The sequence below is a fragment of the Aquarana catesbeiana genome, linkage group LG09 (assembly GCF_042186555.1).
Source record: "Aquarana catesbeiana isolate 2022-GZ linkage group LG09, ASM4218655v1, whole genome shotgun sequence".
Taxonomy (NCBI): Eukaryota; Metazoa; Chordata; class Amphibia; order Anura; family Ranidae; genus Aquarana; species Aquarana catesbeiana.
In genome coordinates, this window is record NC_133332.1 from 320,981,819 (window position 1) to 321,009,187 (window position 27,369).

At 46.8% G+C, this 27,369-nt stretch overlaps 1 protein-coding gene across 1 annotated transcript; it reads right to left on the reverse strand.

Moving 5' to 3' along the window:
* Positions 1–9,436: 9,436 nt before the first annotated feature.
* Positions 9,437–20,141, reverse strand: LOC141108833 (uncharacterized). Its single transcript, XM_073600792.1, has 5 exons — positions 19,599–20,141; positions 14,386–17,627; positions 13,262–13,424; positions 13,081–13,182; positions 9,437–9,725 (listed from the first exon to the last, which is right to left on the reverse strand). Exons 1-5 carry the CDS (start codon positions 20,056–20,058, stop codon positions 9,664–9,666), a joined length of 4,029 nt encoding a protein of 1,342 aa, XP_073456893.1. The 5' UTR covers positions 20,059–20,141; the 3' UTR covers positions 9,437–9,663.
* Positions 20,142–27,369: the final 7,228 nt, after the last annotated feature.

A 27,369-nucleotide genomic window follows, 5' to 3' on the forward strand; every position in this document is an offset into this window, starting at 1 on the left:
AAAAAGAAAAAGGAAAAAAGAATGCAAATATAAAAAGAAAAAAGGAAAGAGGAAAAGCAAAGTTTTCGTTTAGTGCACTAAGCCGGAGGTTCTCAACCCCTCCCCCCCCCCGCTTCCTGCCTGCTGGGTGTCGATCACCACAGAGAAAAGTGCTCTAAACATCACATAAAGTGAGCAGAATTTTTTTTTTTTAATAAATTGTAGAAGAGATCCACCGTGTATGGGTGCGTTTCTTCTGCAATAAGGGATTCACAATCTCACCGACAATATACAGTGCACTGTGTGTGTGCAGGATCTGCGGCGCATGCACAGCGGTTACATCATCCTGACCAATTACAAAGGCTGAAGATCCCAAACCCAGAAAAAGACCCGGCAAAGATGTCCGTCCAAGTGATGGAAACCTGCAGACACATATATAGTATAGTTCCCCTAATTTAAAAAAAAAAAAAAAAAAAAAAAAAAAAAAAAACCACAATTAAGAATCTCCTTATTTTTCAAAAATAAAATCGCCACACATCCGCTAGACACTAGAACTTTTGTGCAAATCAATATACGCTTATTACGATTTTTTTTTACCAAAAATATGTAGAAGAATACGTATCGGCCTAAACTGAGAAAAAAAAATAGCTTTTTTTTTTTTTTTTTTAAAAAAGGGGGGATATTTATTATAGCAAAAAGTACAAAATAATGTGTTTTTTTTAACAAAATTGTCGCTTTTTTTTTTTTGTTTATGGTGCAAAAAATAAAAACTGTCAGAGGTTATCAAATACCACCAAAGGAAAGCTCTATTTGTGGTGGAAAAAAAAGGACTTCAATTTTGTTTGGGTACAGCGTCGCACGACCGCGCAATTGTCAGTTAAAGAGATGCAGCGCCGAATCGCAAAAAGTGCTCTGGTCAGGAAGGGGGTAAATCCTTCCGGAGCTGAAGTGGTTAATGACCCTGTAATCTATATATTTTTTTTTATTATTCTGAGAAGGAGGTCCCAGAGGGACAAGACTAACACAGAAAAAAGGGTACAGAAATACCAAAAATCCGAAGCGCATTATTGTTGTTACATCTCATCACAGTTTGTATTGATATAGGAAAGGAGAGAATGAAATCATTTCTTGCTGTGATTTTCTTGCACCATCCTCCGTGAAGCTCCTGAACCTCTCCCCCCGCTCCACGCACTTTGGTCCATAGCCCCCTAGTCCATGGCCCATCCTGGGGGGGGGCGCTATGTTCCTACATACAGTGTACATAGCTGCCCTCTAACAGGAAGTCCAACTACAGCAGGGGGAAAAAAAAAAAAAAAAGAAGTAATTCAGAGAGATTTGGAGGCTGAGAGCCAATAGATGAATAGATGGGACTTTTCTGAGTCTGACTTTAGTGTCCCTGAATGATGGACTTTCATACATTGCAACACTGCCCTCTGCTGGCCATCCAACAAAATGCAGCTCTATTCATTTCATCACAATAAGATTATTTGGACTGTTCATTGGTTATTATTAGTAGTAGTATTATATAGGATTTATAATAATAATAATAATAAAGTTCACATATGAGTGCGCACAGGGCGTGCCTGGGCACACCCTAATCACCCCCTGCGGTGCAGATTACCCCCGGCTTCCTGTCCCCCCGCCCTGCTGCCATCTTCCCTCCTCTCCCCTCAGGCGCAGGGAAGGGGCAGGTAAATATTTTATTAAAGTGGTTGTATACCGCTGGAAAAAAAAAAAAATACAAAAAACACCTGTAAGGCAAGAGCATAATGAGCTAGTATGCAGCGAATACTAGGTCATTATGAAATACTCACCTTAGAACAAGGCCTCGGTATCTCACCCGGTCCACGCCGAGGGAGCTGACATTTTGCCCTCGGCATGTCTTCCGGGTTCGCGGCTCCAGCGCTGCGAGTGGCCGGAGCCGCGATGACGTCTTCCCAGCAAGGTCGGTCTGCTGGGCCTTCACACAGCGCATGCGCCGCTGACTTTAGCGGCTGCATGCAAAGGCAATATCACCTAAACCATGAGTGCTCAACCTCTGGCCCTCCAGCTGTTGCAGAACTACAAATCCCATCATGGCTCTGCCTTTGGGAGTCATGTTTGTAACTGTAAGTGGCTTGCAAAGCCTCCTGGGACTTGTAGTTCCGCAACAGCTGGAGGGCCGCTGGTTGAGCACCCATGTGACCTAAACCATAAAGGTTTAGGAGACATTCATTTTACCTACAGTTAAGCCTTATTACAGGCAGTCCCCGAGTTACGAACAGGTTAGGGACTGCCGGTTTGTTCTTAAGTCAGAATTTTTTTGTAAGTCGGAAGCGCATGCGCAGAACGGCAAAGATGTCATTTTCCGATGTTCTGTCAAGTAGCCGCGCATGCGTCGTTTTCCTAGGTGCCCATCGTCGAGAAGTGGCCGCACATGTGCAGAACGTCACGCCGCCTCCCGTTCGCAAGTAGGAGTTGTTCGCAAGTCGGAGGTTCATAACTCGGGGACTGTCTGTATAAAGTCGGAGGTTGGTAACTCGGGGACTGCCTGTATAAAGTCGGAGGTTCATAACTCGGGGACTGTCTGTATAAAGTCGGAGGTTGGTAACTCGGGGACTGTCTGTATAAAGTCGGAGGTTCATAACTCGGGGACTGCCTGTATAAAGTCGGAGGTTCATAACTCGGGGACTGTCTGTATAAAGTCGGAGGTTGGTAACTCGGGGACTGTCTGTATAAAGTCGGAGGTTGGTAACTCGGGGACTGCCTGTATAAAGTCGGAGGTTCATAACTCGGGGACTGTCTGTATAAAGTCGGAGGTTGGTAACTCGGGGACTGCCTGTATAAAGTCGGAGGTTCATAACTCGGGGACTGTCTGTATAAAGTCGGAGGTTCATAACTCGGGGACTGCCTGTATAAAGTCGGAGGTTCATAACTCGGGGACTGCCTGTATAAAGTCGGAGGTTCATAACTCGGGGACTGTCTGTATAAAGTCGGAGGTTCATAACTCGGGGACTGCCTGTATAAAGTCGGAGGTTCATAACTCGGGGACTGCCTGTATAGACTTACCTGTAGGTAAATGTTCATATTTTGGGTATACAACCGCTTCAACTGGCCTTTCTTTTCCTGAATGAACACAGTGACTGATCTGTACCGATCACTCTCGTCTTCGTTCTTAACTTAAGCATAGTAAACTATAAATTACTGCAGAGAAAAGGAACTGAGAAATCTCTGTCCTCAGTTTCTTCGTTGGTCTCAAACTGGCGGCCCCCCAGCTGTTTGCAGAAACTACAAGTCCCAGGAGGCATTGCAAGGCTGACAGTTACAAACATGGCTCCCACAGGCAGAGGCATTATGGTGGGACTTGTAGTTTTGCAGCAGCTGGAGGGCCGCCGGTTCGAGACCTCCCTGCTTTAGACCCTTTCATATTTTACCAAAGCCCCATACCAGGGCTCCTAGAAAAAAGAAAATTAAAAAAATATTTTATATAATATATATATAAAATAAATTTAAAAAATAGTAAAAAAAATGAATAAAAATAAATAAAAAAAAAAAAATTAAAAAAAAAAAGTAAAAAAATGAATAAAAAATTATATTGTAATATTGTAATATATTATTTTGTAATTTTAAAATAATAGAAAAAAAAAAAAAACGACCGACACCGTCCATTGCCCTACTGACACCATCCACAGCTCTGTTGATATAAAGACACGTGTTTGTGCTCTGGTGTGCGCACCCTAATACAATAGGCTGCGCAAGCCGCACACCAATGCATATGAGCCGCATGCGGCTCACAGCAGGGGGTCCAGTGCGTCCTGGTTCACAGTTTCAGCCCAAATTTTGGCCTGAATTCGGAGCCGAAATGGACCAAAAAAAAAAAAAGACACACCGGACCCCACTGCGGAGATATGTGAACCGGCTCCATAGAGAGCTCCATAGAGAGCCGGTCACTATCTCCTGCTTTTGCGACTTAGATGCGGGGGAACCCCTCATCCAATTTCACAATGGTGTGAACCCGGCCTGAAACAGTATTTTGCATTCACTCATACAGGCAGACGCTTTTTTTATTTTTCTTTATATTGGGGTATGGAAGGTTTTGGAACAATTTGCCAGGCCCCAGGTTCTCAGTACGTTTAACCACCACTGCTCTACAAGGGACTTCTGGACATTTTGGAGACGTTTCCTCATTTCCTGTGTGGTTTCTCTGGGACAGGAAGTGAAGGGAGATCCTTTCCCCTGTCCCCAGTAGGAAACAGGACCACTCTAAGCCAAGACTAAGGAAAAAAAAAAAACACCAAAAAAAAAAAAAAACTGCCAAAGACTTTTTGCCTATAAGAGAACGTTGGAATAACCTGGAGAAACAATGTTCCCCCCTCCGGTTCCACAGAAATTGGCAGATCTAAGTTAGATGTAGAAGACCAATACAGGTGCTCTGCAAGAAAGAAAGAAAACAAGAAAACGAAAGAAAAACAAGAAAACGAAATTAAACAAGAAAACGAAATTAAACAAGAAAACGAAAGAAAAGAAAAGAAAAGAAAAGAAAAGAAAAGAAAAGAAAAGAAAAGAAAGAAAGAGAAAGAACACAAGGGCCATAGCATTGGTAAAATCGACATAAAGCATTACTAAACCTTCAACCAACGGGTTGTAAAATCAATCCATTGAGACTGATGTCGATCTTTGTGGCTGCTAAACACACACCCTGGACAATGTTGGTGGTCCAGTACGCCATTGGTCACAAGGTAAACAGAAGATGGCACAGTACCTAGAGAATAAAAACTTGGTGGCCGTTCTTCATGATAAAGTCAAGAAGTTTAAAAAAAAAAAAAGGGGGATTGGTCCCTTTGGATCACACATTTTCCCGGCAATTTTGAGGATTCTCTGCGGACCATTCAACACTCACATAGACAAGAGAGATGCAGCTCCAAGTGTGACAATTTTGTGGCTGATCTTGCTCCTTCCCCATCCTTCTCCGTGCCTTCCATCTACTTTCCTTCTCCATTCCCACACTACACCTTAGTCTTCTTTCTTTTCTCAGGCCCTGTGGTAGAGCTTGGAATTATCCTTCACTATTCCCCCCAATATAATAAACTCCATGTCTACATATAGCTTGCATGGTCACCTATTGGTTGGACTCGAAGTACCAGGCCTATAGCAGGTGCTGTTTTCTGCTTTACTATTAGAACGCATGTGGTTGCACTTTTATCATTTCAGCCTTTGGACTGGACTTTTCTCTACAAGTCCTACATATACTGCAGATCTTCTGTAGGTATTTTACACTGAAAACGCTCTTCAAGTAAAGAAAAAGGAGGACATTAGAACCTTGTACTGTCCAAAAATCGAAGGATGAGGGATACATCTGGGACACGGGAGCCTCTCCTCACTTTTTTGGGGTGCAGGCCTTTTGTCGGAGTGGAGGGATAAGAGGCTCAGAGAACAATAAATGCCACTGAACCCTCTAGGCCAGGAATCTTCAAACTACGGCCCTCCAGCTGTTGCGAAACAACACATCCCATGAGGCATTGTAAAACTCTGACATTCACAGACATGATGGGAATTGTAGTTCCTGAACAACTGGAGGGCCGTAGTTTGAAGACCCCTGCTCTAGGCCCCCCAGAGGGAGCTCAACCTGCGGCCCTTTGGTACATATGATGTGGCCCAAAAAGGTATATATTTTATAAAGGGAGCAAAAAAGTTATTCTGAAAGCTTGCATCTTTCTCTGATTCCAGAGAGAATGGTGGCAACTATTAATGGCCTTCATGACATCTTCCTTATACTAATTTTCCATTAATGTGTTGCTCCTTGATCTATATAGTCCTGAGTATTGGAGTAGATCCTACATCACCTGAAAAAAACAACAAAAACAAAAAAACAAAAATGGGACAAAAAGTTTTCTTATCCACCCTGAAAAGGTGGCAGCTTTGGGTGTGGAGGTAGGAATTGCCACCAGTGGGCTTGAAGTGCGTTTGGGAATGCCACCATTGCCATTATAGAGGAACTCTAAATCAACTAAGTTACATTTTTAAGGGTCGGTGGAATATTTGAAAAAAAAAAAAACTATACTAAAGGGGTTGGGAGTTACAAATGTTATCTATAGAGAGGACATCCTCATGCGGTTGTGAGATGACAAACACTGGGCCATTCCAGAGAATGAGGAGGCCATCATCTTTATAGAGGACATCCTTATGATGGAGATCATCTATAAAATGTTGGAAACTAATCTAAAACCGACATCTCTCTGTCCATCTAAATTTCCGTCTATGACCGTCCTTGTTTTTCCATCCACTTGTCCCTCTTTGTCCATTAATCTCTCCCTCTCTGAGCTTCCTCCTCTCTTTGTCCACATGTCCATCTTCTCTCTCCACCTGTTGATCTCTCTCCATCTATCCAACACTCCGAGTATCCTCCTCTGTCCATCCATCTCTATCTGTCCATCCATGTCTTTCCATCCAACTCTTCCACTCTGATCATTGCCTTCTCTTCATCTGTCCTTCAGTTTGTCCATCCTTCCTTCCATCTGTCCATCTCTCGTTCTCGAACCATGCAACTCTAACTCTACCCCACCAGTTTGTTTATTCTCTCACTGTCTGTGTCTCTCTCCAATGTCCATCTCTTCCATCTTGCAGTGTCCCTCTCGCCGTCAGTCTTTTACCTCCTTCCATCTCTCTCCATTAGACAACTAAGTCCCACCATCTGTCTTTGTCTACCTGCATCCTCCATCTCTCGCTAGGAATCCAATTATCTTTAAAGTAAAATGTTTGTTATCTTAAATCTTAAAAACAAGACAATTTCCCACATGCTCTGACTTCTCTCCCATACACCGTAGAGGTGTACAACCTACAACCACGTGAGTTCCAGGACAATGTGCTCTATCTGTCCATCTCTCTCTCCAGCCTTTCCTCTCTCCACCAGTTTGTTAATCTCTCTTCATCTGTCTATCCCTCTCCATGTCCATCCTTAGAGCGATAAAGGTCTCTCCCCATCTTTCCAGCTATTTCCCTCCATCGGCCTCTGAATTCTGTCATCCTTCAGTCATATGTCTATTCTAAAAGCTTAAAGAACGTTGACATTTTCCGATGCTGTCACTCCTCTCATAGACCTCTGTAGAGGTGTACAACCCATAAATTCCAGAACAATGTGCTCCATCTGGTGGTCATTCGGGAAAAGGAAATACTAACTCCGGGACCCTTCTTCATCTGAGCTTCACTGACATTGTAAGGCAACATTCGGAGCAGACGGCACATTAAAGACATTAAAAGTAAAACACTCTTCTTATCCTCACCAACCACCAGACCGGTTCCAGGTGATAGAAAGACCACAGTAACTAAAATCACCACTGCTTACACCCAAGGTATGCAGAATACCATCTCTGAACACACAACACATCCAACCTTAAAGCAGAAGTCTCTGAGGAACGTTTTCAACGCTTTGTTGCATCTATGCCACGAAGAATGAAGGCAAAAGGGGGTCCAACCCGGGGCTAGCAAGGGGGACCTAATAAAGAGGGTCCAACCCGGTACTAGCAAGGGGGACCTAATAAAGGGGGTCCAACCCGCTACTAGCAAGGGGGACCTAATAAAGGGGGTCCAACCCGCTACTAGCAAGGGGGACCTAATAAAGGGGGTCCAACCCGCTACTAGCAAGGGGGACCTAATAAAGAGGGTCCAACCCGGTACTAGCAAGGGGGACCTAATAAAGGGGGTCCAACCCGCTACTAGCAAGGGGGACCTAATAAAGAGGGTCCAACCCGGTACTAGCAAGGGGGACCTAATAAAGGGGGTCCAACCCACTACTAGCAAGGGGGACCTAATAAAGGGGGTCCAACCCGGTACTAGCAAGGGGGACCTAATAAAGGGGGTCCAACCCGCTACTAGCAAGGGGGACCTAATAAAGGGGGTCCAACCCGCTACTAGCAAGGGGGACCTAATAAAGAGGGTCCAACCCGGTACTAGCAAGGGGGACCTAATAAAGGGGGTCCAACCCGCTACTAGCAAGGTGGAAACCTAATAAAGGGGGTCCAACCCGCTACTAGCAAGGTGGAACTAATAAAGGGGATCCAACGCAGAATTAGTAAGGTGGGACCTAATAAACACGGGACCAACCCGGGACTAGCAAGGTGTACCTAATAAAGAGGCCGGGGAGTATATATTTCATCTTTATGATCTCTTGTACCTCAATGTATTTCTATAGCATACTGGTTTACTTTTTCTATGTGAGTAAGTATTGTAATTAAAAAGAAATAAATAAATAAAATATATATAAAATTATATATTATTATAAATTATTATATATTATAATAATATATATTTTATTTATTTCCAATATTATTTTTTATAATAATGATATAATATTCATACAACTTCCTGAACACGATCCTATATAACATTTAGCACATTATCAATCTAAAGCTGCCAAAAAAAAAAAAAAAATATTTGGCTTTCTGGGGGTGTTCATTACATTGTATCCCAATACATTCGCACATACAAATATCTTTCAGTCAGATACAGGCATATTCCGTACAATAGGAGATTTATTTTTGGCAAGACCCTTATAAAAATAATTCTGCTGTAAAAACTAGAAAAAAATAAAAATAAAATAAATCAAATCAGTGAAAGACCCCAGTTGATTCTCACCCGTCCTGCAGCCCATGCCTCAGATTTTTGGGGTCTTGCAGAGCTTCATCTACCAGTAAAGTCCTCAAAATCCACCAATTCCAGGTGTGCCGACTGTCAGCTCTGCTGCCTCGCTGTGTGCGGATGAAAGGATACAGTCCTTATGCTTCATTAATGGCAAAATAACAGGCTTGCTGTAACCCCCACCCCCCCATCCCAATATATAATATATACTTACCTTGGCTGACTAACAGACAGACCACCAGCTCGGTGTAGCTCCAGGCCACCTAAGTGAGACCAGAAAAATTATACAGACAGATAAAAGCAAGAATTTTTTTCTTTTTAGCCCAGATGGTAACAAAAAAACAAAAAAATAATAAAAAGTCCATATTTGGGAAGGAAATAAATAAATTAAAAAAAGGGGGGTGGGGCTGGTGTAATGTATGTATCTGATCCTATTCAAGCATTGTACTTACATAGTCCAAGAAGACTTCAGACAAGGTTTGTAGGCCCTATGACATCATCATCACAGGGATTTATGGTGCTCTATAGGCCACTGGAGTCAGAGCTGAAGGAGGCCCCGTGTCACTTCTGTCAGACAGGGGGCACTCCAATGGACTGCTTGCACAACCACAATTAGGCTATTTGGGCTGTTACAACACCAGGGGGGAGGGGCTAGGTATGGCCGGTTTTCAGCGGCAACAACACGTGCAGTGGTGCATCTCAGTCGTTCCCTCATCAGAAGAGAGAACGTCGTCACCTTGTTGGAAGAAGGCCCCGCCCACTGGCAGGATCACCACGATAAAAGAATGAGGGTGAAAAATGTGAACTAAAGCAAACAGCAAAAGAGTTGAATGAATTTGGTCATTTCAGAGTTTTCTTTTATTAATATTGTCTATAATTTCACGTTAAATTACAACAAACTGGACATATATATATATATATATTACTGGAACATCAGATCTTGGCTCTGGTGGAGCCAGCACAGTCTATAGGAAGGTCACAGTACAAAGGAGGGGGATCTGCAGGTCTTTGGAGGAGCGTTTTCTGGATCAGATGGTAAAAATGTAGGAGAGGGGTGGACATGAGAATTCCTCACTGAGGGCCCCGGGTGCTGCGGAGGATGGGAGCCGCTTGGATTTTCCTTACCGGTAAGGCTGAAAAAATAGACCAAAAAGATGAGAAGAAGTCGCCACAATTTATTACAAACACGCTACAGGCATTTAAGAGTCCATTGATAAAAAAAAAAAAAAAAAAAATTATATTTTTTATATTTTATAATAATTATAAAATTATAACATATATAATTATTATTTATATATTAATATATATATATATATATATTTATAAATGTATATAATTAAAATTTTATAATTACATATAATATTATAATTATATATAAAAAAAATTTTAAGCAAAAAAAAAAAAAAAAAAAATCACAGCGAGTGCCGGCTCACCTATAATACACCATACCTTGCTTTGTACACTGGTGGGCAGTCATGTTGGAACAGGAAGGGGCCGTCCCCAAACTGTTCCCACAAAGTTGGGAGCATGAAATTGTCCAAAATGTCTTGGTATGCTGACGCCTTAAGAGTTCCCTTCACTGGAACTAAGGGGCCAAGCCCAACCCCTGAAAAACAACCCCCCACACCATAATCCCCCCTCCCCCCACACCATAATCCCCCCTCCCCCTACACCATAATCCCCCCGCTTCATCAAATGATTTGGAGGGGTGGCCCAATACTTTTGGTAATACAGTGTGGATGAGCGAGTTTGGGGTTGGAGGAACTTGACTGGCCTGCACAGAGTCCTGACCTCAACCTGATAGAACACCTTTGGGATGATTAAGAGCGGAGACTGTGAGCCAGGCCTTCTCGTCCAACATCAGTGCCTGACCTCACAAATGCTCTTCTGGAAGAATGGTCAAACATTCCCATAGACACCCTCCTAAACCTTGTGGACGACCTTCTCAGAAGAGGTGAAGCTGTTATAGCTGCAAAGGGCGGAGCCAACTCAATATTGAACCCTCCGGACTAAGACTGGGATGCCATTAAAGTTCCTGTGTGTGTAAAGGCAGGTGTCCCAATACTTTTGGCAACATAGCGCATGTTCATTTTTCTGGATTACATAGAGAAGGAAGTTGTAATTTGTTCTTCAAGTGAAATTGGGCATCCCATAAATCCCATACACTCTCCAAGTTGCTCCCCCCCCCAATAAAACAAGTTCTTGGACCGTTTCCTTGTCTCTAAATGAGAATGAAAAATGTGTGTTGCCCGGCTATGTAGGAAAAAGGGGGTCCCAAAATCCAGCAGCCCTCTCGGGGGGGGGGGGGTAGTGCTACATCTAAATTTTGAACCGAACCGCTGAACAGCTACCTTTGAAAATTTGCACGGCACATGTGTGGAGCCGGTCTTAAGGGGTCATATTTACTATAATAGAGGTAAGGGATCTGTTGGGTCCAGATATAGAGAGGTCACCAGACACCTGTGTAGAACACTCCATGTAGGAGCCATAAAGGGTGTGCCAGACACCCCGAATCTTCACAAGCACCCCAAAGAGAGAACAGTCCATGGCTTTGTTTTTAGGTTTTATTAGGGGGGTTCCACTTGGATAGGAATGGGAGGTTATGGGATGCCCCCTTGCAGGGCTACTGATAAAGACAGTACAGCCAGCCCTCCTGTACTGGGCCCGGGCCCCATCAGTTCAAAAGAGGGGCCCAGGCACCTGCTGAGCAGTAGGGCCAACTGCAGTGGCGGCCGTTTCCCTCATCCATGCATCCAGGCCCCCTAATCTACATGCAGGGCACCGGACGCATGGATTCCAATTAGTTTTTTTTTTTCTTTGAAGCACGTGATTAGAGCCTGAGGTTTTAATTGGCTTCAAAAAAGGGTGGGCTTGGGGCGCAGAGCACTGCGCCCCGAGCACACCCACTTGTGTGACAATAGCAAATGAATATTCGCCATCGTCTTCCTTATTCTCTCCCCAGCCAATCAGGAGCTGCCACACCCTCTGCCCCAAAATATTGAGCACCAGCCACCACTGGCCAGCTGTACTGTCATTTTGTAGACACCAATCCTCTTCTGTCTCTTGCTGCAGCGCTGTGAGCTTCTCCTCTTCTCCCTCCCTCCGGCTGCACTGCAGGGTGATTGGTTTTAGCACATGCGCCCCTTCCATCTGCTGTCTGTGCCCCATGTGTGCCCCCCCCCCCCCCCCCCCAGTGCTGCTGGCTTCCCTCCTCTCCTGCTGGCAGCTGCTGTGGGCACATAAGAGGATGCCATTTACTGGCCCCTTCCTTTCCTGAATAAACACAGTGAGCGATCGGTACCAAATCACTGCTGTGTCTATTCATCACAGAAGCATAGTAAACAGTGTTTACTATGCCTCAGTGTGTGAATAAGCAGGAAGCCTCAGAGCGCTTCCTATTCATTCATCTTTGCAGCTGAGGTTGTAGAGAAAAGTACTGATAAATCTATGTCCTTAGTCACCCGGGAGGGCCCTATCGGGTAGGCCATGATCTCTAACAGCAGCCCTGCCCGCTTGACTTCAACAACTTCCTATATACAGTCTCCACTTCCTCAGCCACCTGCACACACTTGGTTTCTGCTGGCTCACTCCTTGAGGGGAGCTGATGGGCCTGATGTCAGATCAGCAACAGCCCATTACAGGCAGGAACTCTCAGTCCCTTAATAGTAGCACAGTGGAGTGACACCGCTTCAACTTTCTCCTCGACTTCCTCTGTGGTCACTGAGCCCAGCACCACTTATCCAGGCAATGCCAACTCACCCTGGCTGCATCTGCCCCTTGTCACCAGCCCAACCGGGCCGACTCTCCCCCACCAGCCCACCCGGGAAGGCCCTCCCCCACCAGCCCACCCGGGCAGACCCTCCGTCCACCAGCCCACCCGGGGCCGACTCTCCGTCACCAGCCCACCCGGGGCCGACTCTCAGGAGGTCTCTAGGGAAAGGTCTGAAGACTTAAGCACACCACGGTCTTCAAGGGAGACTGACTACATGTGGCAGTCTCCCCCCTTTGTAGTCCCCCACAGTGTTACTCACTCTGTCCTCTTGCTCCTGTGCCTCCAGGAAGAAATTTAGCCCAAGGTTACCTCCACCCCCCCCCCCAACCCCGACTAGGGGGTACCCTTGATGGCTATCGACCACCTCCTGCATCTCTATCTTCCACCTGACTGCCCCTGCTGGCTTGGCCCATGTCTATTTATGGAGGTAAAATATGCCCCCTATCAGCCCTCTACTGGGGATTGACCGAGGCCCTAAATATTCATGGCAGCGCCTCCTGCCCACTAGTTCTAGAACATTCTCCAATGTTCCAGAGGCACCAGGGGTCATCCAGCCCTGACTCACTGAATCCGGACCCAGATTCACAGCTCAGACCTAGCCCCGAGATAACTAAAATTTGTTATCAAACCTACACTACTTCTAGCACACACTAGAGGGTGCTACACCTGTATGTCCTCGGGTGTCAACCATCATCCTATTGAAAAGCTTTCCTTACCTGAGGCACACGGCCTTATCCTGGAAGCGGTCAGGGATCCAGCAAGCTGGGGGGTGCGGATAAAAGTGAGGCCCGGCCTTACAGACCCCAACGTTCTAGGCCCTGCCAGAATATAAAAAGATAGAAAATAAATCCAAAGTTCTCCATTCTGCTTCACCTTCCATACTTGGCAGAGACTTACCAGCAGGCTGAGGGGTAGGTAAGAAGGAAGCTTTGCCGTCGCGTGCCGTGCTTGGAGGACCAGGAGTCACGTTGGGGATTTTTTCTGTACGGATCCTATTGGCCAGTGTACAGATCTGATCTGGGGGTCTCACAAAGGAAGCCCCGTCTGTGTCACATCCATCCTGTGCAATACAGCAAGATATAGGAGTACGGAATACAAAACTGAGATACAGGGAAGTCAGATACAAAAAAATTACTAAAAATATAGTCAGCTATGCGGGTTATAAAAAGGTTTTACACAAATATAGGAACAGAACCCTCCTGTAGTTTTATCCTGCAAGAACTCGTCTATGTGGTCTTTTATTAAACTCTCTGGTATCTTCCCAACTATAGAAGTTACATTTTGATACAAGCTGGACGGCAGCAGTAGGAAGGTGGCGGAGGCCATGTTGGTACACCCCGCAGTAGGAAGGTGGCGGAGGCCATGTTGGTACACCCCGCAGTAGGAAGGTGGCGGAGGCCATGTTGGTACACCCCGCAGTAGGAAGGTGGCGGAGGCCATGTTGGTACACCCCGCAGTAGGAAGGTGGCGGAGGCCATGTTGGTACACCCCGCAGTAGGAAGGTGGCGGAGGCCATGTTGGTACACCCCGCACTGCTCAGAGCTAAAACTTTAGGCTTACAAAATGTAACATCAAATAACCATCACAGATGTCAACACACTATATGTATATATGTTAACTTTATTGCTAAAATGACTGTTAAATTAAAGACGGAGCTGGGTGTAGAAGGATGTCCGCTGTCTTCTTCCAACTACAGTGTTTTGTCATATTAGGCAACCTGCTAGCAGGTGTACGCATGCGCAGGTGAAGGAACGTCACTTCCATTACCTAATCTGACAAGTCACCGATTCTGACGGAACACCGGCTCCATTCTTCACACAGATGCTCAAGGTTGGCGGGTCGGGAACCCTCGATCTGGGCTTGCCAACCCGCCATCCCAGAGCAGGAGGTGGCAGGCCACATGTGGTCTGCGGGCCAGCAGATGGACACCCCTGATGTAAAATGTAACAATGTATCCATAGTAGATGGATGTGGATAATGATATTAAAATGTATTCCATACAAAAACCATAAAATACTGACCTTGATGCCAGAACCTTTGCCAGCTCTGGGGCCATTTTCCAAACCCTTCGGATGTGGAATTCTATTTGCTGCACCGGTCTGGGTGATCCCAACGTTCCTCCTTGGCAAACCAGTGGGGATTCTATTTGTTGTGCTCAGTCCCACCTGAACTTTCTCTGAAGTCACTGATCCGTTCACTTGTTGCGTCTTTATAACTGTGGTGGAGACCACTGGGTATCGCGGGATGGAGATGCCGGTGGCAGGTTTAGGGACCCTTGATGAGGTTTTGGCTGCCTTTGGAAGAGAGCTTTTAATGGGCCCAGGAGTGGGGAAATCTTGGGAGAGTTGCCCTCTTATCTGGGTGAAGTTCCCCCTCATTGGCAGTCCTGAAGTGACCAGTTTGGGAATGGCCATCTGTTTCTGCTCTCTCTGATCTTTATTAGGGAAGAGCTTAGGAGTGGGCTGTATGGAGTTACTACTTGACTTCTTAATAAAAACATTACTATTCATGCATGGAAGAGGTGTAGACGTAATAAAGTTAAAGGATCCTTTACGGAAGACACTTTCCTCATTGGCAATGTGGGTTATGTCTAGATCACATATGGAGTCCATTGGATTCCCTCCACCCAGAGACATCGCTCTATTACCTCTACCGTCATTCTTTGGTTGAGCAACCTGAGGGACACCACTCTGCAGGGTACAATTTGCCACAATTACTTCAGTATTGGATGGTGTTGTATTGGATTCTAGTTCCCGGGTAATAAATCCAGTGTCTTCTGCAATGGAGGTAGCCATGGCATTGCATGTTGTAATGTTGCTACACACCTCCATGCTGTTTATTACAACATCCTTTGTAGTGTGTGTGACCTGCTCCCTACAGGTAGATGGTGTACTCATGGCAATGGTCTTTGACCCTTCAGTATGAATTTGGCATGATTCGCTGATGGTAGTGGTTGGGCCTTCAGAATAAACTTGGCCTGAGTAGCCTATGGTGGTGGTTGGGCCTTCAGAATGGACCTGGCCTGCGTCACTGATGGTAGTGGTTGGGCCCATAGAATGAACTTGGGCAGAGTCACTGATGGTAGCGGTTGTGCCTTCAGAATGAACTTGGCTTGAGTCGTTGATGGTAGTGGTTGACCCTTCAGTATGAACTTGGCTTGAGTTGTTGATGGTAGTGGTTGACTCTTCAGTATGAACTTGGCCTGAGTTGCTGATGGTAACCGTACTATTCATGGTCGATAAAGGTGAAGTATAGGATGCTGGAAGGAATTCCTTGCAGATATGTGCAATGTCTCCCGTATGGCCACTGGTTACACCATTCTGATCAGACTTCCTCTGTATACATAGAAAAGTCGTATTTTTAATACCATTTTCCCTATTTATTGCACCATGTGCTCTCTCTGGGATATTCGTATCACCTGCCATTAAAATACGCCTTTGAGCAACTGGCACATTGCATACTCTGCCCTGTTCTCCCTCTGCTCCAGGAGCTTGGCCTTGAATTGTCTCCATATCCTGCGCAGTATCTGATATGGGAACCTCAGCACAGGTTTCAGTTTTAGGTCTTGTTGAATCTGCCGCAGATACTGCACAATGCATTTTAATTATTCTACGTGTAGTACTTTCATGAGTTACCTTCATGAGTTTTGTTTTAAATTCCTGCAAGGAAAGAGTTGTCGTAGAGTTTAACGTGCGGCCTGCTGCAGGATCCCGGTTACAGAAGGTCACAGTTTTGGGGTTTGCTACATCATCATGCACAGTCCCAACATTATTGGTCTTTAATACATGGGCACCCATAATTTTTGCAGGGTTGCCCTTACAATCCACAGCACGCATTGCAATGTTTGGCATGACATTTGAACCATTCTCATCGCACATTGGCATGGTCTCTCCTGTGGCATTTGCTACAGAAATATCGTGCTCCATGTCTATGTCCTGGGTGACATCTGCTACAAAATTGCCATCTTCCTTCACAATATCTTGAGTGGTATTTGCACCGGACACTTTGTCAGGTGCCATCATGTTCAACGTTGCCTTCAACACACAGGCCTCATCACACATGGTCACAATGTCGTGGGTGGCATTTGCAGCCGATACCCCAATGTACATGGTCACAATGTCCTGGGTGGCATCTGCTGCTTTCATTCCATCACAATTGGTCACAATGTCCTGGGTGGCATCTGCAGCCGATACCCCATTGCACATGGTCACAATGTCCTGGGTGGCATTTGCAGCTTTCATCCCATCCCAATTGGTCACAATGTCCTGGGTGGCATTTGCAGCTTTCATCCCATCACAATTGGTCACAATGTCCTGGGTGGCATCTGCAGCCGATACCCCATTGCACATGGTCACAATGTCCTGGGTGGCATTTGCAGCTTTCATCCCATCCCAATTGGTCACAATGTCCTGGGTGGCATTTGCAGCTTTCATCCCATCACAATTGGTCACAATGTCCTGGGTGGCATCTGCTGATACCCCATTGTACAGAGTCACAATGTCCTGGGTGGCATCGGCAGCTTTCACCTCATCACACCCAGTCACAATGTCTTGGGTGATATTTGCTATAGACCCTACACCATGCATGTTCCCCATGTCTTTGGTGGTGTTGAAAACAGTCCTCTTCCTTGGGCCAGTTGCATTGCTGTTTGAGGGCTTCTGTAGAGAAAAGCTTCCACCTGTGGCAGTTCGATTTAAGTTCATCTTCTCCAGATCCAGTTGAGTCAAACCCATATGGGAAGTTGCCTTGACGTGGCTGCTGTCCAGTTCTGATAAAAAGGTGAGACTCGAAGACAGGCTTGGTGGAGGTTCAGCGTCGATGGTGGACACATCCAATAGCCTTTTGCTACCACAATGTTTTAGCCGATTGCAAATGGCCTCACACTCGGCAAGAAAGAAACTTCTGAACTCCAGAGGCTGGATGGAACCCCCTAGTGATTCCAGGTCAGGTTTGTCATCTCCCTCACCTTGTGCAGGACCCTGCTTGGTGGATTTATAGGCCTCAGTGCTGCCAGTTCCAGGACATCCAACGGTTCTTCGATCACCGCCTGCTGCAGATTCTCCATCCCTTCTTATGAATGCATGATTACATTCCGAATGCCTTGTTTTACCAGCTAACTGAAAGAGTTTACGTTTGGGAGCTGCAGATTTTCCATCAGATGACAATCCGGGCAACCCATCTACAGACTCTTCCAGGATTTGACAGACAGGACTGGGGTTGCATTGTACAAAGCAGGATTTAAGCGTGGTTGTTTCAGAAAGATCTAAATAAGAATAATAAAAAAAATAAAATATATTATTAAAGTTAGAATCACTCCCTAGGACACACTTAAGCCCTACAGCGCCACCTAATGGTTAACCCCTTCACTGCCAGTCACATTTACACAGTAATCAATGCATTTTTAACTGCACTGATCGCTGCATAAATGTGAATGGTCCCAAAACCGCGCCCAAAGTGTCCGATCTGTCCGCCATAATGTAAAAATCGCTGATCGCCGCCATTACTAGTAAAAAAAAAAAAAAAAAAATTATTAATAAAAATGCCAGAAATCTGTCCCCTATTTTGTAGAAGATATAACTTTTGCGCAAAGCAATCAATATACGCTTATTGCGATTTTTTTTACCAAAAATATGTAGAAGAATACATATCGGCCTAAACTGAGGAAAAAAAATGTTTTTTTTTAATATATTTTTTGGAGATATTTAAAAAAATAAATGCGTTTTTTTTTTTCAAAATTGTCTCAATTTTTTTTGTTTATAGCACAAAAAATAAAAACCACAGAGGTGATCAAATACCACCAAAAGAAAGCTCTATTTGTGAGAAAAAAAAAAAAAAAAAAGGACATCAATTTTGTTTGGGAGCCACGTCGCACGACCGCGCAATTGTCAGCTAAAGCGACGCAGTGCCGAATCGCAAAAAGTGCTCTGGTCTTTGGCCAGCCAAATGGTCCAGGGTTGAAGTGGTTAAGACTAGCATGATTGCAAAAAATAATGATGCCAATGAAATGGTATGGAATGCTTAACGCAAACGTAAAACGCTAACTGGAGGACATTTAGTTTGCTCTGGGAACGGTGTCATATAAATAAATAATACCGGATAAGAGGAGGTCCCTATCACCCTGTTGGACTTTTAGCTCAGTGATTATGGAGAATAAGGGAGATGAAGAGTTCATCCTCCTGCTCTAGGGGATTCTATGGAAGGTAGACAAATGTACATAGCCATTTTATCCATGAAAACTGCATTAAAAATTTATTCTGTGTGAATTTGAGTTCCGCAAAACTGAATGTCCTCGGGTTATATTCTCTGCAATTCGAATGTATGAATGCAGAAAACTACTGCATTATGGCCACTAGGTGGTGTTGAGGAGCACACTTCTTGCTATATAATTCAGCACCATCTAGTGGCCATAATGTGTGTTTCCCCCCAATACACACATTCAATCTGCAGAGAATATAGCCGAGAACAGCTGATTTGGCCCCATTTGCCCTAAACAAAAATTTACATGTAGTGTTGATTGATGTGAAAAGCTATGAAGATTTTTTTTTTTTTTTTTTTTAAACCCCAAAATTGTAACAGCAAATAAGGATGGCGTTTTTGGATGGAGTAATGAGGGGGTTAGACCCCCCCCTCTCAGGTTTTTAAAAATTGCTGTGTCCCTCCCCTGGGGAGATTCACCCTCCTCCTCCTCTCTATTTGTCCTGATATGTACAGTCACAAAGTGATGAGAAATCCAAAATGTTACAGTTGTCACCAGAACAGGAATAGAAGCAAAACCTTCTTATGGGGGGGGGGGGGGGGGGGTGTACTGATCTGGTGACAACTGTGATAGGGGTTCTCCTCACTTCAGTGAGATTTCTTCTCGTTTCCTGTCGAGTCTTCAGTAAAGTTAAGGAAAAAGGTCGCCAGCAATAAATAAATATATTTAAATAAATAAAATTATGAATAAAAGATTTTAAGTCTACTCTATACAAAGCTAAACTGTAGAATAAAGTTTTGGTGAAGATGCACTTTAAACACTTCATGGGATTAAAATTACTGAAATTTTAGGGTGACATAAGGTAACCCATCAATAATGACTCCCCTGTGCCAGCTTGGGGGCCGCACCGTGGCCCTGCGACGGCTTGGGGGCCGCACCGTGGCCCTGCGACGGCTTGGGGGCCGAACCGTGGCCCAGTGTGAGGGCGGCACTGTCTGTGCGGCCCCGTGTCCGCGTGGGTGCTACAGAAATAATCACCTGGACCATCGATCGTCCTCCTCCTCTTGGCTCTATGCGTTGTAGCCTCCAGCACAGAACTCGGGGTGCAGTAGAAGGGGGGTGGCTCGGCCTCAATGGTGGAGATGTCCAGTTCCTCGAGTTTGCGTTTGCTGGCGCTCCAGTTCTGCCGCAGCTGTTGGATAATCTTCTCGCACTCCACATTGTAGAAGCTTCTGTATTCCAGTTGGCAGTGCTGATGGCCAACTCTAGAAGTCGATCCATCTTTATTGGTTAGGGGGGTGCTGAAGTGTGGGGGGGTCCCGGCGGCCTCACACAGCTCTTCCTCCTTCAGCAGAGGATCAGCATCGCCTTGGTTGGAATCCAGGACCTCAGTGCAGCTCTTCGGGGTCTGCAGTACGGGGTCGCCCTTCATTATTCCCATCTCCTCTCCAGAAATACTTTCTTCATCCATTCTGCAATGATCTTCCCTGAACTCCATTAAAAGAGGAACTACAAAAATAAAAAACAGAAACCTGCGTGAAATCCAAATAAAAATTTATAAGGAATCATTTCTAACTTTTGCACAACAGACCTGTTTATTTGGCATAATAGGCGCATTTTCCTTTTTTTCGTGTCACAAAAAAAAAAAAAAAAAAGTAAAGAATACAAAAAAAGAAAAACCCGGCAGAATAGCCAATGGGAGAAGGGGGAGGAGGAGTTATTTTAGGATTAACAAGAATACATTTTATTCAAAAATACCTTTTTTTTTTAACTCGTAAAAATTTCCTCTTGCGGATGTCATATGCAGGTAGAAGTCACACTTTTGATCTTCATATGGATGAAATAGTAAAACACAATGAAACAATAGGACAAAAAAACAAAACAAAACAAAAAAAAAAAAAAAACCCCAACAAAGACAAAAAAAGGAAATTTGTTTCACGCTCTGGATAATGTGATAGGATGGTGTCATTAAGCTCCTGCCCCCCAATGAAACCACCACCGTGGTGAAGTCAATAATGACTAGTATGAGGGAAATGGGTGTGGCGCTGCTTAGTGGTGCGTGTCCCTTTAAATACACCTCAACTTAATGTGCTGAGAACAAACGTTATGATGTGCAAATTAGCAATGAAAAAATAAATAAAAATAGACTAATAAACAATATGTAAAACCATTCTATGGATAATGTGTGGCATTGATTCCTTATATACAGCGCATCTGGAAAGTATTCACAGAGCTTCACTTTTTCCACATTTTGTTATGTTACAGCCTTATTCCAAAATGGATTAAATTCAATATTTTCCTCAAAATTCTACAAAAAATCCCCCATAATGACAACATGAGAGAAGTTTGTTTGAAATCTTTGCAAATTTATTAAAAAGAAAAAAAATCCCATGTACACAAATATCACAGACTCCTCCCATCAGACTCCTCCCATGTACACAAGTATCACAGGCTCCTCCAACATACATAAGAATCACAGACTCCTCCAACATACATAAGAATCACAGACTCCTCCCACATAGATAAGAATCACAGACTTCTCCCACATAGATAAGTATCAAAGGCGCCTCCCACGTACATAAGAATCACAGGCTCCTCCCACGTACATAAGTACCACAGGCTCCTCCCACGTACATAAGTATCACAGGCTCCTCCCACGTACATAAGTATCACAGGCTCCTCCCACGTACATAAGTATCACAGGCTCCTCCCACGTACATAAGTATCACAGGCTCCTCCCACGTACATAAGTATCACAGGCTCCTCCCACGTACATAAGTATCACAGGCTCCTCCCACGTACATAAGTATCACAGGCTCCTCCCATGTACATAAGTATCACAGTCTTTGCCATGACACTCAGCACTGATCTCAGGTGCCTCCTGTTTCCACTGATCATTCTTGAGATGTTTCTACAACTTGATTGGAGTCCACCTGTGGTAAATTCAGGTGATTGGACATGATTTGGAAAGGCACACACCTGTCTATAGAAGGTTCCACAGGTAACAGTGCATGTCAGAGCACAAACCAAGTCATGAAGGCCAAGGAATTGTCCAAGACCCCTTTCACACTGGGGCGCTTTGCAGGCGCTACAGCGCTAATATTAGCGCCTGCAAAGCGCCCTGAAAGTGCCACTGCTGTGTATCCAATGTGAAAGTCCCGAGGGAGCGGTGCGCTGGCAGGACGGGAAAAAAAAGTCCTGCTAGCAGCATCTTTGGAGCGGTGAAGGAGCGTATACCGCTCCTGCTCATTGAAATCAATGGGGCACCGCGACTATACCGCCGGCAAAGCGCCTCTGCAGAGGCGCTTTGCAGTGGTTTTTAACCCTTTCTCAGCCACCAGCGGGGGGGGGTAAAACCGCCCCTGCTAGCGGCCGAATAGCGCCGCTAAAAATAGCAGCGCTTTACCGCCGACGCACCTCCTGCCCCAGTGTGAAAGGGGCCAAATTTACACATCATAACGTTTGTGCTCAGCATTGAGTTAGGTGTATTCAAATAGGGACACACCACCAAAAATAAAGTAGTGCCCCACCCATTTCCTTCATTCTATACAATGAAACAATATATTGTTACATTATACAGTGAAGAAAAAAAGTATCTGATCCTCTGCTGATTTTGTAGGTTTGCCCACTGACAAAGAAACAATCGTCTATATGTTTACTGGTCGGTTTATAACAGTGAGAGACAGAATAACAACAAAAATATCTAGAAAAAACACATTTCAAAAGAGTTATAAATTGATTTGCATTTTAATGAGTGAAATAAGTATGTGAACCCTTCACAAAACATGACTTAGTAGTTGGTGGAGAAACCCTTGTTGGCGATCACAGAGGTCAGACGTTTCTTGGAGTTGGCCTCCAGGTTTGCACACATCTCAGGAGGGATTTTTGTCCTCTTTGCAGATCCTCTCCAAATCATGAAAGTTTCCAGGCTGACGTTTGGTAACTCGAATCTTCAGCTCCCTCCACATATTTTCTATGGGATTAAGGTCTGGAGACTGGCTAGGCCACTCCAGGACCTTAATGTGCTTCTTCTTGAGCCACTCCTTTGTTGCCTTGACTGTGTGTGTTTTGGGTCATTGTCATGCTGGAATACCCATCCATGACCCATTCCCAATGCCCTGGCTGAGGGAAGGAGGTTTTCATGCAAGATTTGATGGTACGTGGCCCCGTCCATCATCTCTTTGATGCGGTGAAGTTGTCCTGTCCCCTTAGCAGAAAAACACCCCCAAAGCATAAATGTTTCCACCTCCATGTATGACGGTGGGGGATGGCGTTCTTGGGGTCATAGGACCTCCATGTATGACGGTGGGGGATGGTGTTCTTGGGGTCATAGGACCTCCATGTATGACGGTGGGGGATGGTGTACTTGGGGTCATAGGACCTCCATGTATGACGGTGGGGGATGGTGTTCTTGGGGTCATAGGACCTCCATGTATGACGGTGGGGGATGGTGTTCTTGGGGTCATAGGACCTCCATGTATGACGGTGGGGGATGGTGTTCTTGGGGTCATAGGACCTCCATGTATGATGGTGGGGGGATGGTGTTCTTGGGGTCATAGGCAGCATTCCTCCTCCTCTTCCAAACACGGCAAGTTGAGTTGATGCCAAAGATCTCGATTTTGGTCTCCTCTGACCACAACACTTTCCCCCAGTTCTCCTCGGAATCATTCGATGTTCATTAGTAATCTTCAGACGGACCTGTACATGTGATTTCCTGAGCAGGAGGACCTTACGGGGGCTGCAGGATTTCAGGGTGTAGTGTGTTACCGATTGTTTTCTTGGTGACTATGGTCCCAGCTGAGATCATTGACAAGATTCTCCCGTGTAGTTCTGGGCTGATTCCTCACCGTTCTCATGATCATTGAACCTCCACAAGGTGAGATCTTGTATGGAGCCCCAGACCAAGGGAGATCGATCGTTATTTTGTGTTTCTTCCATTTGTGAATAATCCCACCAACTGTTGTCACCCTCTCACCAAGCTGCTTAGCGATGGTCTTGTAGCCCATTCCAGCCTTGTGTAGGTCTACAATCTTGTCCCCGACATCCTTGGACAGCTCTGTGGTCTTGGCCATGGTGGAGAGATTGGAATCTGATTGATTTCTTCTGTGGACAGATGTCTTTTATCCTTTAGGCCGGGTTCACACTAGTGTGACAAACACTCCGACATTGGGAGCTCATGTCGCATGACGTGTGAAAATCAATGTTTCCCTATGGGAGCCGTCCCAACTGGTCCGGCACAAGTCGGTCCGACTTTGAAGATGCTCCCTGTACTACTTTGGTCCGACTTTGATCCTACTTCAGCCCATTGACTATCATTGAAGTCGGATCGCCGTCTCGCATGATCCGACTTTGGCATGCGACTTGTGCTCAGATGATCTTTAGGGGGAACTCCGCGCCAAATTTTAAATAAAAAAACGGCATGGGTTCCCCCTCCAAGAGCATACCGGGCCCTTGAGTCTGGTATGGATTTTAAGGGGAACCAAAAAAAACGGCATGGGGGCCCCCCCAAATCCATACCAGACCCTTATCCGAGCACGCAGCCCGGCCGGTCAGGAATGGGGGTGGGGACGAGCGAGCTCCCCCCCCCCGAACCATACCAGGCCGCATGCCCTCAACATGGGGGGGTGGGTGCTTTGGGGCAGGGGGGCGCCCGCGTCCCCCCCACCCCAAAGCACCTTGTCCCCATGTTGATGAGGACAAGGGCCTCTTCCCGACAACCCTGGCCGTTTGTTGTCAGGGTCTGCGGGTGGAGGGCTTATTGGAATCCGGGAGCCCCCTTTAATAAGGGGGCCCCCAGATCCCGGCCCCCCACCCTATGTGAAGGAGTATGGGGTACATCGTACCCCTACCCCATTCACCTAGGAAAAAAAAAAGTGTCAGTAAAAAAAAAAAAAAAAAAAAAAAAAAACACACTAGACTGGTTTTTAAAATAATTTATTAGGCAGCTCTGGGGGTCTTCTTCCGACTTCGGGGGTCTCTTCCTTCTTCTCCGCGCTCTCCAGCCTCTTTTGCTAGCGGTGGCCCGGTCTTCTCTGCCGTCTTCTTCCCTCTTCCGCTGTTGACACGACGCCCTCTCCCACTGTAATGCCGTGTGTGCGGTCTGCAACGACTTATATTAGGGATGGGGCGTGGTCACTGGGTGATGTCACCCGGTGACCCCGCCCCTTATTACGTCACAGTCCCGGGGCATGATGGGACTGTGACGTCAGTTGTGTTTAGAGGCTTTTTTTGGAACCCAAAAAAAAATGCGTTCAGAAGCTGAATTTAGAGGCATTTGAAGTGCTAAACGCGGCAACTCGCAATTTAGCAAGGTTTCGTTTACAGGCGTTTTTCATTTTTGGCCATTTTGAAAAAAAAAAAAAAAAATATATATATATATATATATATATATATTTTTTTTTCAAAATGAAAACGCCTGTAAACGAAACCTTGCTAAATTGCGAGTTGCCGCGTTTTAGCGCTTCAAATGCCTCTAAACTCAGCTTCTGAACGCATTTTTTTGGGGGTTCCAAAAAAAGCCTCTAAACACAACTGCCTAGAAACAACTTTTTTTGAGTTTTTCTGGATATTTTTGTTGTTATTCTCTCACTGTTATAATAAACTGACCATTAAAATGATAGACTGATGGTTTCTGTCTATAATAGGGCAGGACGTAGGAGATTCGTCCTAGAAACATTGTTGCAGTTTTGTAGGACGTACATTCAAAGTCCTCAAGTGGTATTAAAGGCACAGATACTTCAAATGGTTTGATGCCTGTGAGGTCCCTTAGCCGTCCCGGCATCTTGTCCACGGCTTAATCTAGTTGCTGTTCTTCGGTCAACCTGATTGGCCAGCGAGAGATGAAGCGGGATGCAGTAATCCCGGAACACAGCGGATGTGAAGAACGGAAAATTCAAGAAAGCTAGCGGGCTGCCTTCCAGTGACCCCAAACCTTTCTAGAACCTCTGGGCTACAGGAGCAAAAAAGTAAAAAAATGAGGGAACCACCAGACCAGAAGAAATAACAGGTCAGGCTAAGGAGGAAAGTCTTTTCATTGGTTGTGGATTTAGTTGTCTGGACTTCACATTGGGGGACACGTTCTCCCACCATGATATCCCAGGTAGACTTTGTACTGCCAGAGGAGAGAACTGTCCCATCCGGGAAAAGGGGGGACCTAGCTCTGGTGACCCCCAAGGGATTCACTTAATTTGCTGGGATTTCCTTTCACTTCCTGTTTAGCTATGGGACAGGAAGAGAAATCTCCCTAAATGGGACACAGATGGCAAAAAAAAAAAAAAAATCCGGACAGAGGTTATAACCCTCGCTTCCTACCTATAGTTTTAGTGGGTTGTGGCTGCGCCCTTCCACCCCGGGACCTCACCGTTAGCCTGCGCCCTTCCACCTCGAGACCTCACCGTGCGCCTGCCCCCTTCCACCCAGGGACCGCACCGTGCGCCTGCCCCCTTCCACCCAGGGACCGCACCGTGCGCCCGCCCCCTTCCACCCAGGGACCGCACCGTGCGCCCGCCCCCTTCCACCCAGGGACCGCACCGTGCGCCCGCCCCCTTCCACCCAGGGACCGCACCGTGCGCCCGCCCCCTTCCACCCAGGGACCGCATCGTGCGCCCGCCCCCTTCCACCCAGGGACCGCACCGTGCGCCTGCGCCCTTCCACCCAGGGACCGCATCGTGCGCCCGCCCCCTTCCACCCAGGGACCGCACCGTGCGCCTGCGCCCTTCCACCCCGGGACCGCATCGTGCGCCTGCCCCCTTCCACCCCGGGACCGCATCGTGCGCCTGCCCCCTTCCACCCAGGGACCGCATTGTGCGCCTGTGCCCTTCCACCCCGGGACTGCACCGTGCGCCTGTGCCCTTTCACCCTGGGACCGTACCCTGCGCCCTTCCACCCCGGGACCGTACCCTGCGCCTGTGCCCTTCCACCCCGGGACCGCATCGTGCGCCTGCCCCCTTCCACCCAGGGACTGCATTGTGCGCCTGTGCCCTTCCACCCTGGGACCGTACCGTGCGCCCTTCCACCCTGGGACCGTACCGTGCGCCCTTCCACCCTGGGACCGTACCGTGCGCCTGTGCCCTTCCACCCCGGGACTGCACTGTGCGCCTGTGCCCTTCCACCCTGGGACCGTACCGTGCGCCCTTCCACCCTGGGACCGTACCGTGCACCCTTCCACCCTGGGACCGTACCGTGCGCCTGTGCCCTTCCACCCCGGGACCGCATCGTGCGCCTGTGCCCCTCCACCCTGGGACCGTACCGTGCGCCCTTCCACCCTGGGACCGTACCGTGTGCCCTTCCACCCTGGGACCGTACCGTGTGCCCTTCCACCCTGGGACCGTACCGTGCGCCTGCACCCTTCCACCCCGGGACCGCACCGTGCGCCTGCCCCCTTCCACCCAGGGACCGCACCGTGCGCCTGCCCCCTTCCACCCAGGGACCGCACCGTGCGCCTGCCCCCTTCCACCCAGGGACCGCACCGTGCGCCTGCCCCCTTCCACCCAGGGACCTCACCGTTAGCCTGCCCCCTTCCACCCAGGGACCTCACCGTTAGCCTGCGCCCTTCCACCTCGAGACCTCACCGTGCGCCTGCCCCCTTCCACCCAGGGACCGCACCGTGCGCCTGCCCCCTTCCACCCAGGGACCGCACCGTGCGCCCGCCCCCTTCCACCCTGGGACCGTACCGTGCGCCTGCACCCTTCCACCCCGGGACCGCACTGTGCGCCTGCCCCCTTCCATCCCAGGACCGGACCGTGCGCCCTTCCACCCCAGGACTGCATCGTGCGCCCGCGCCCTCCACACCCCGCAGGGGGCGCCCGCG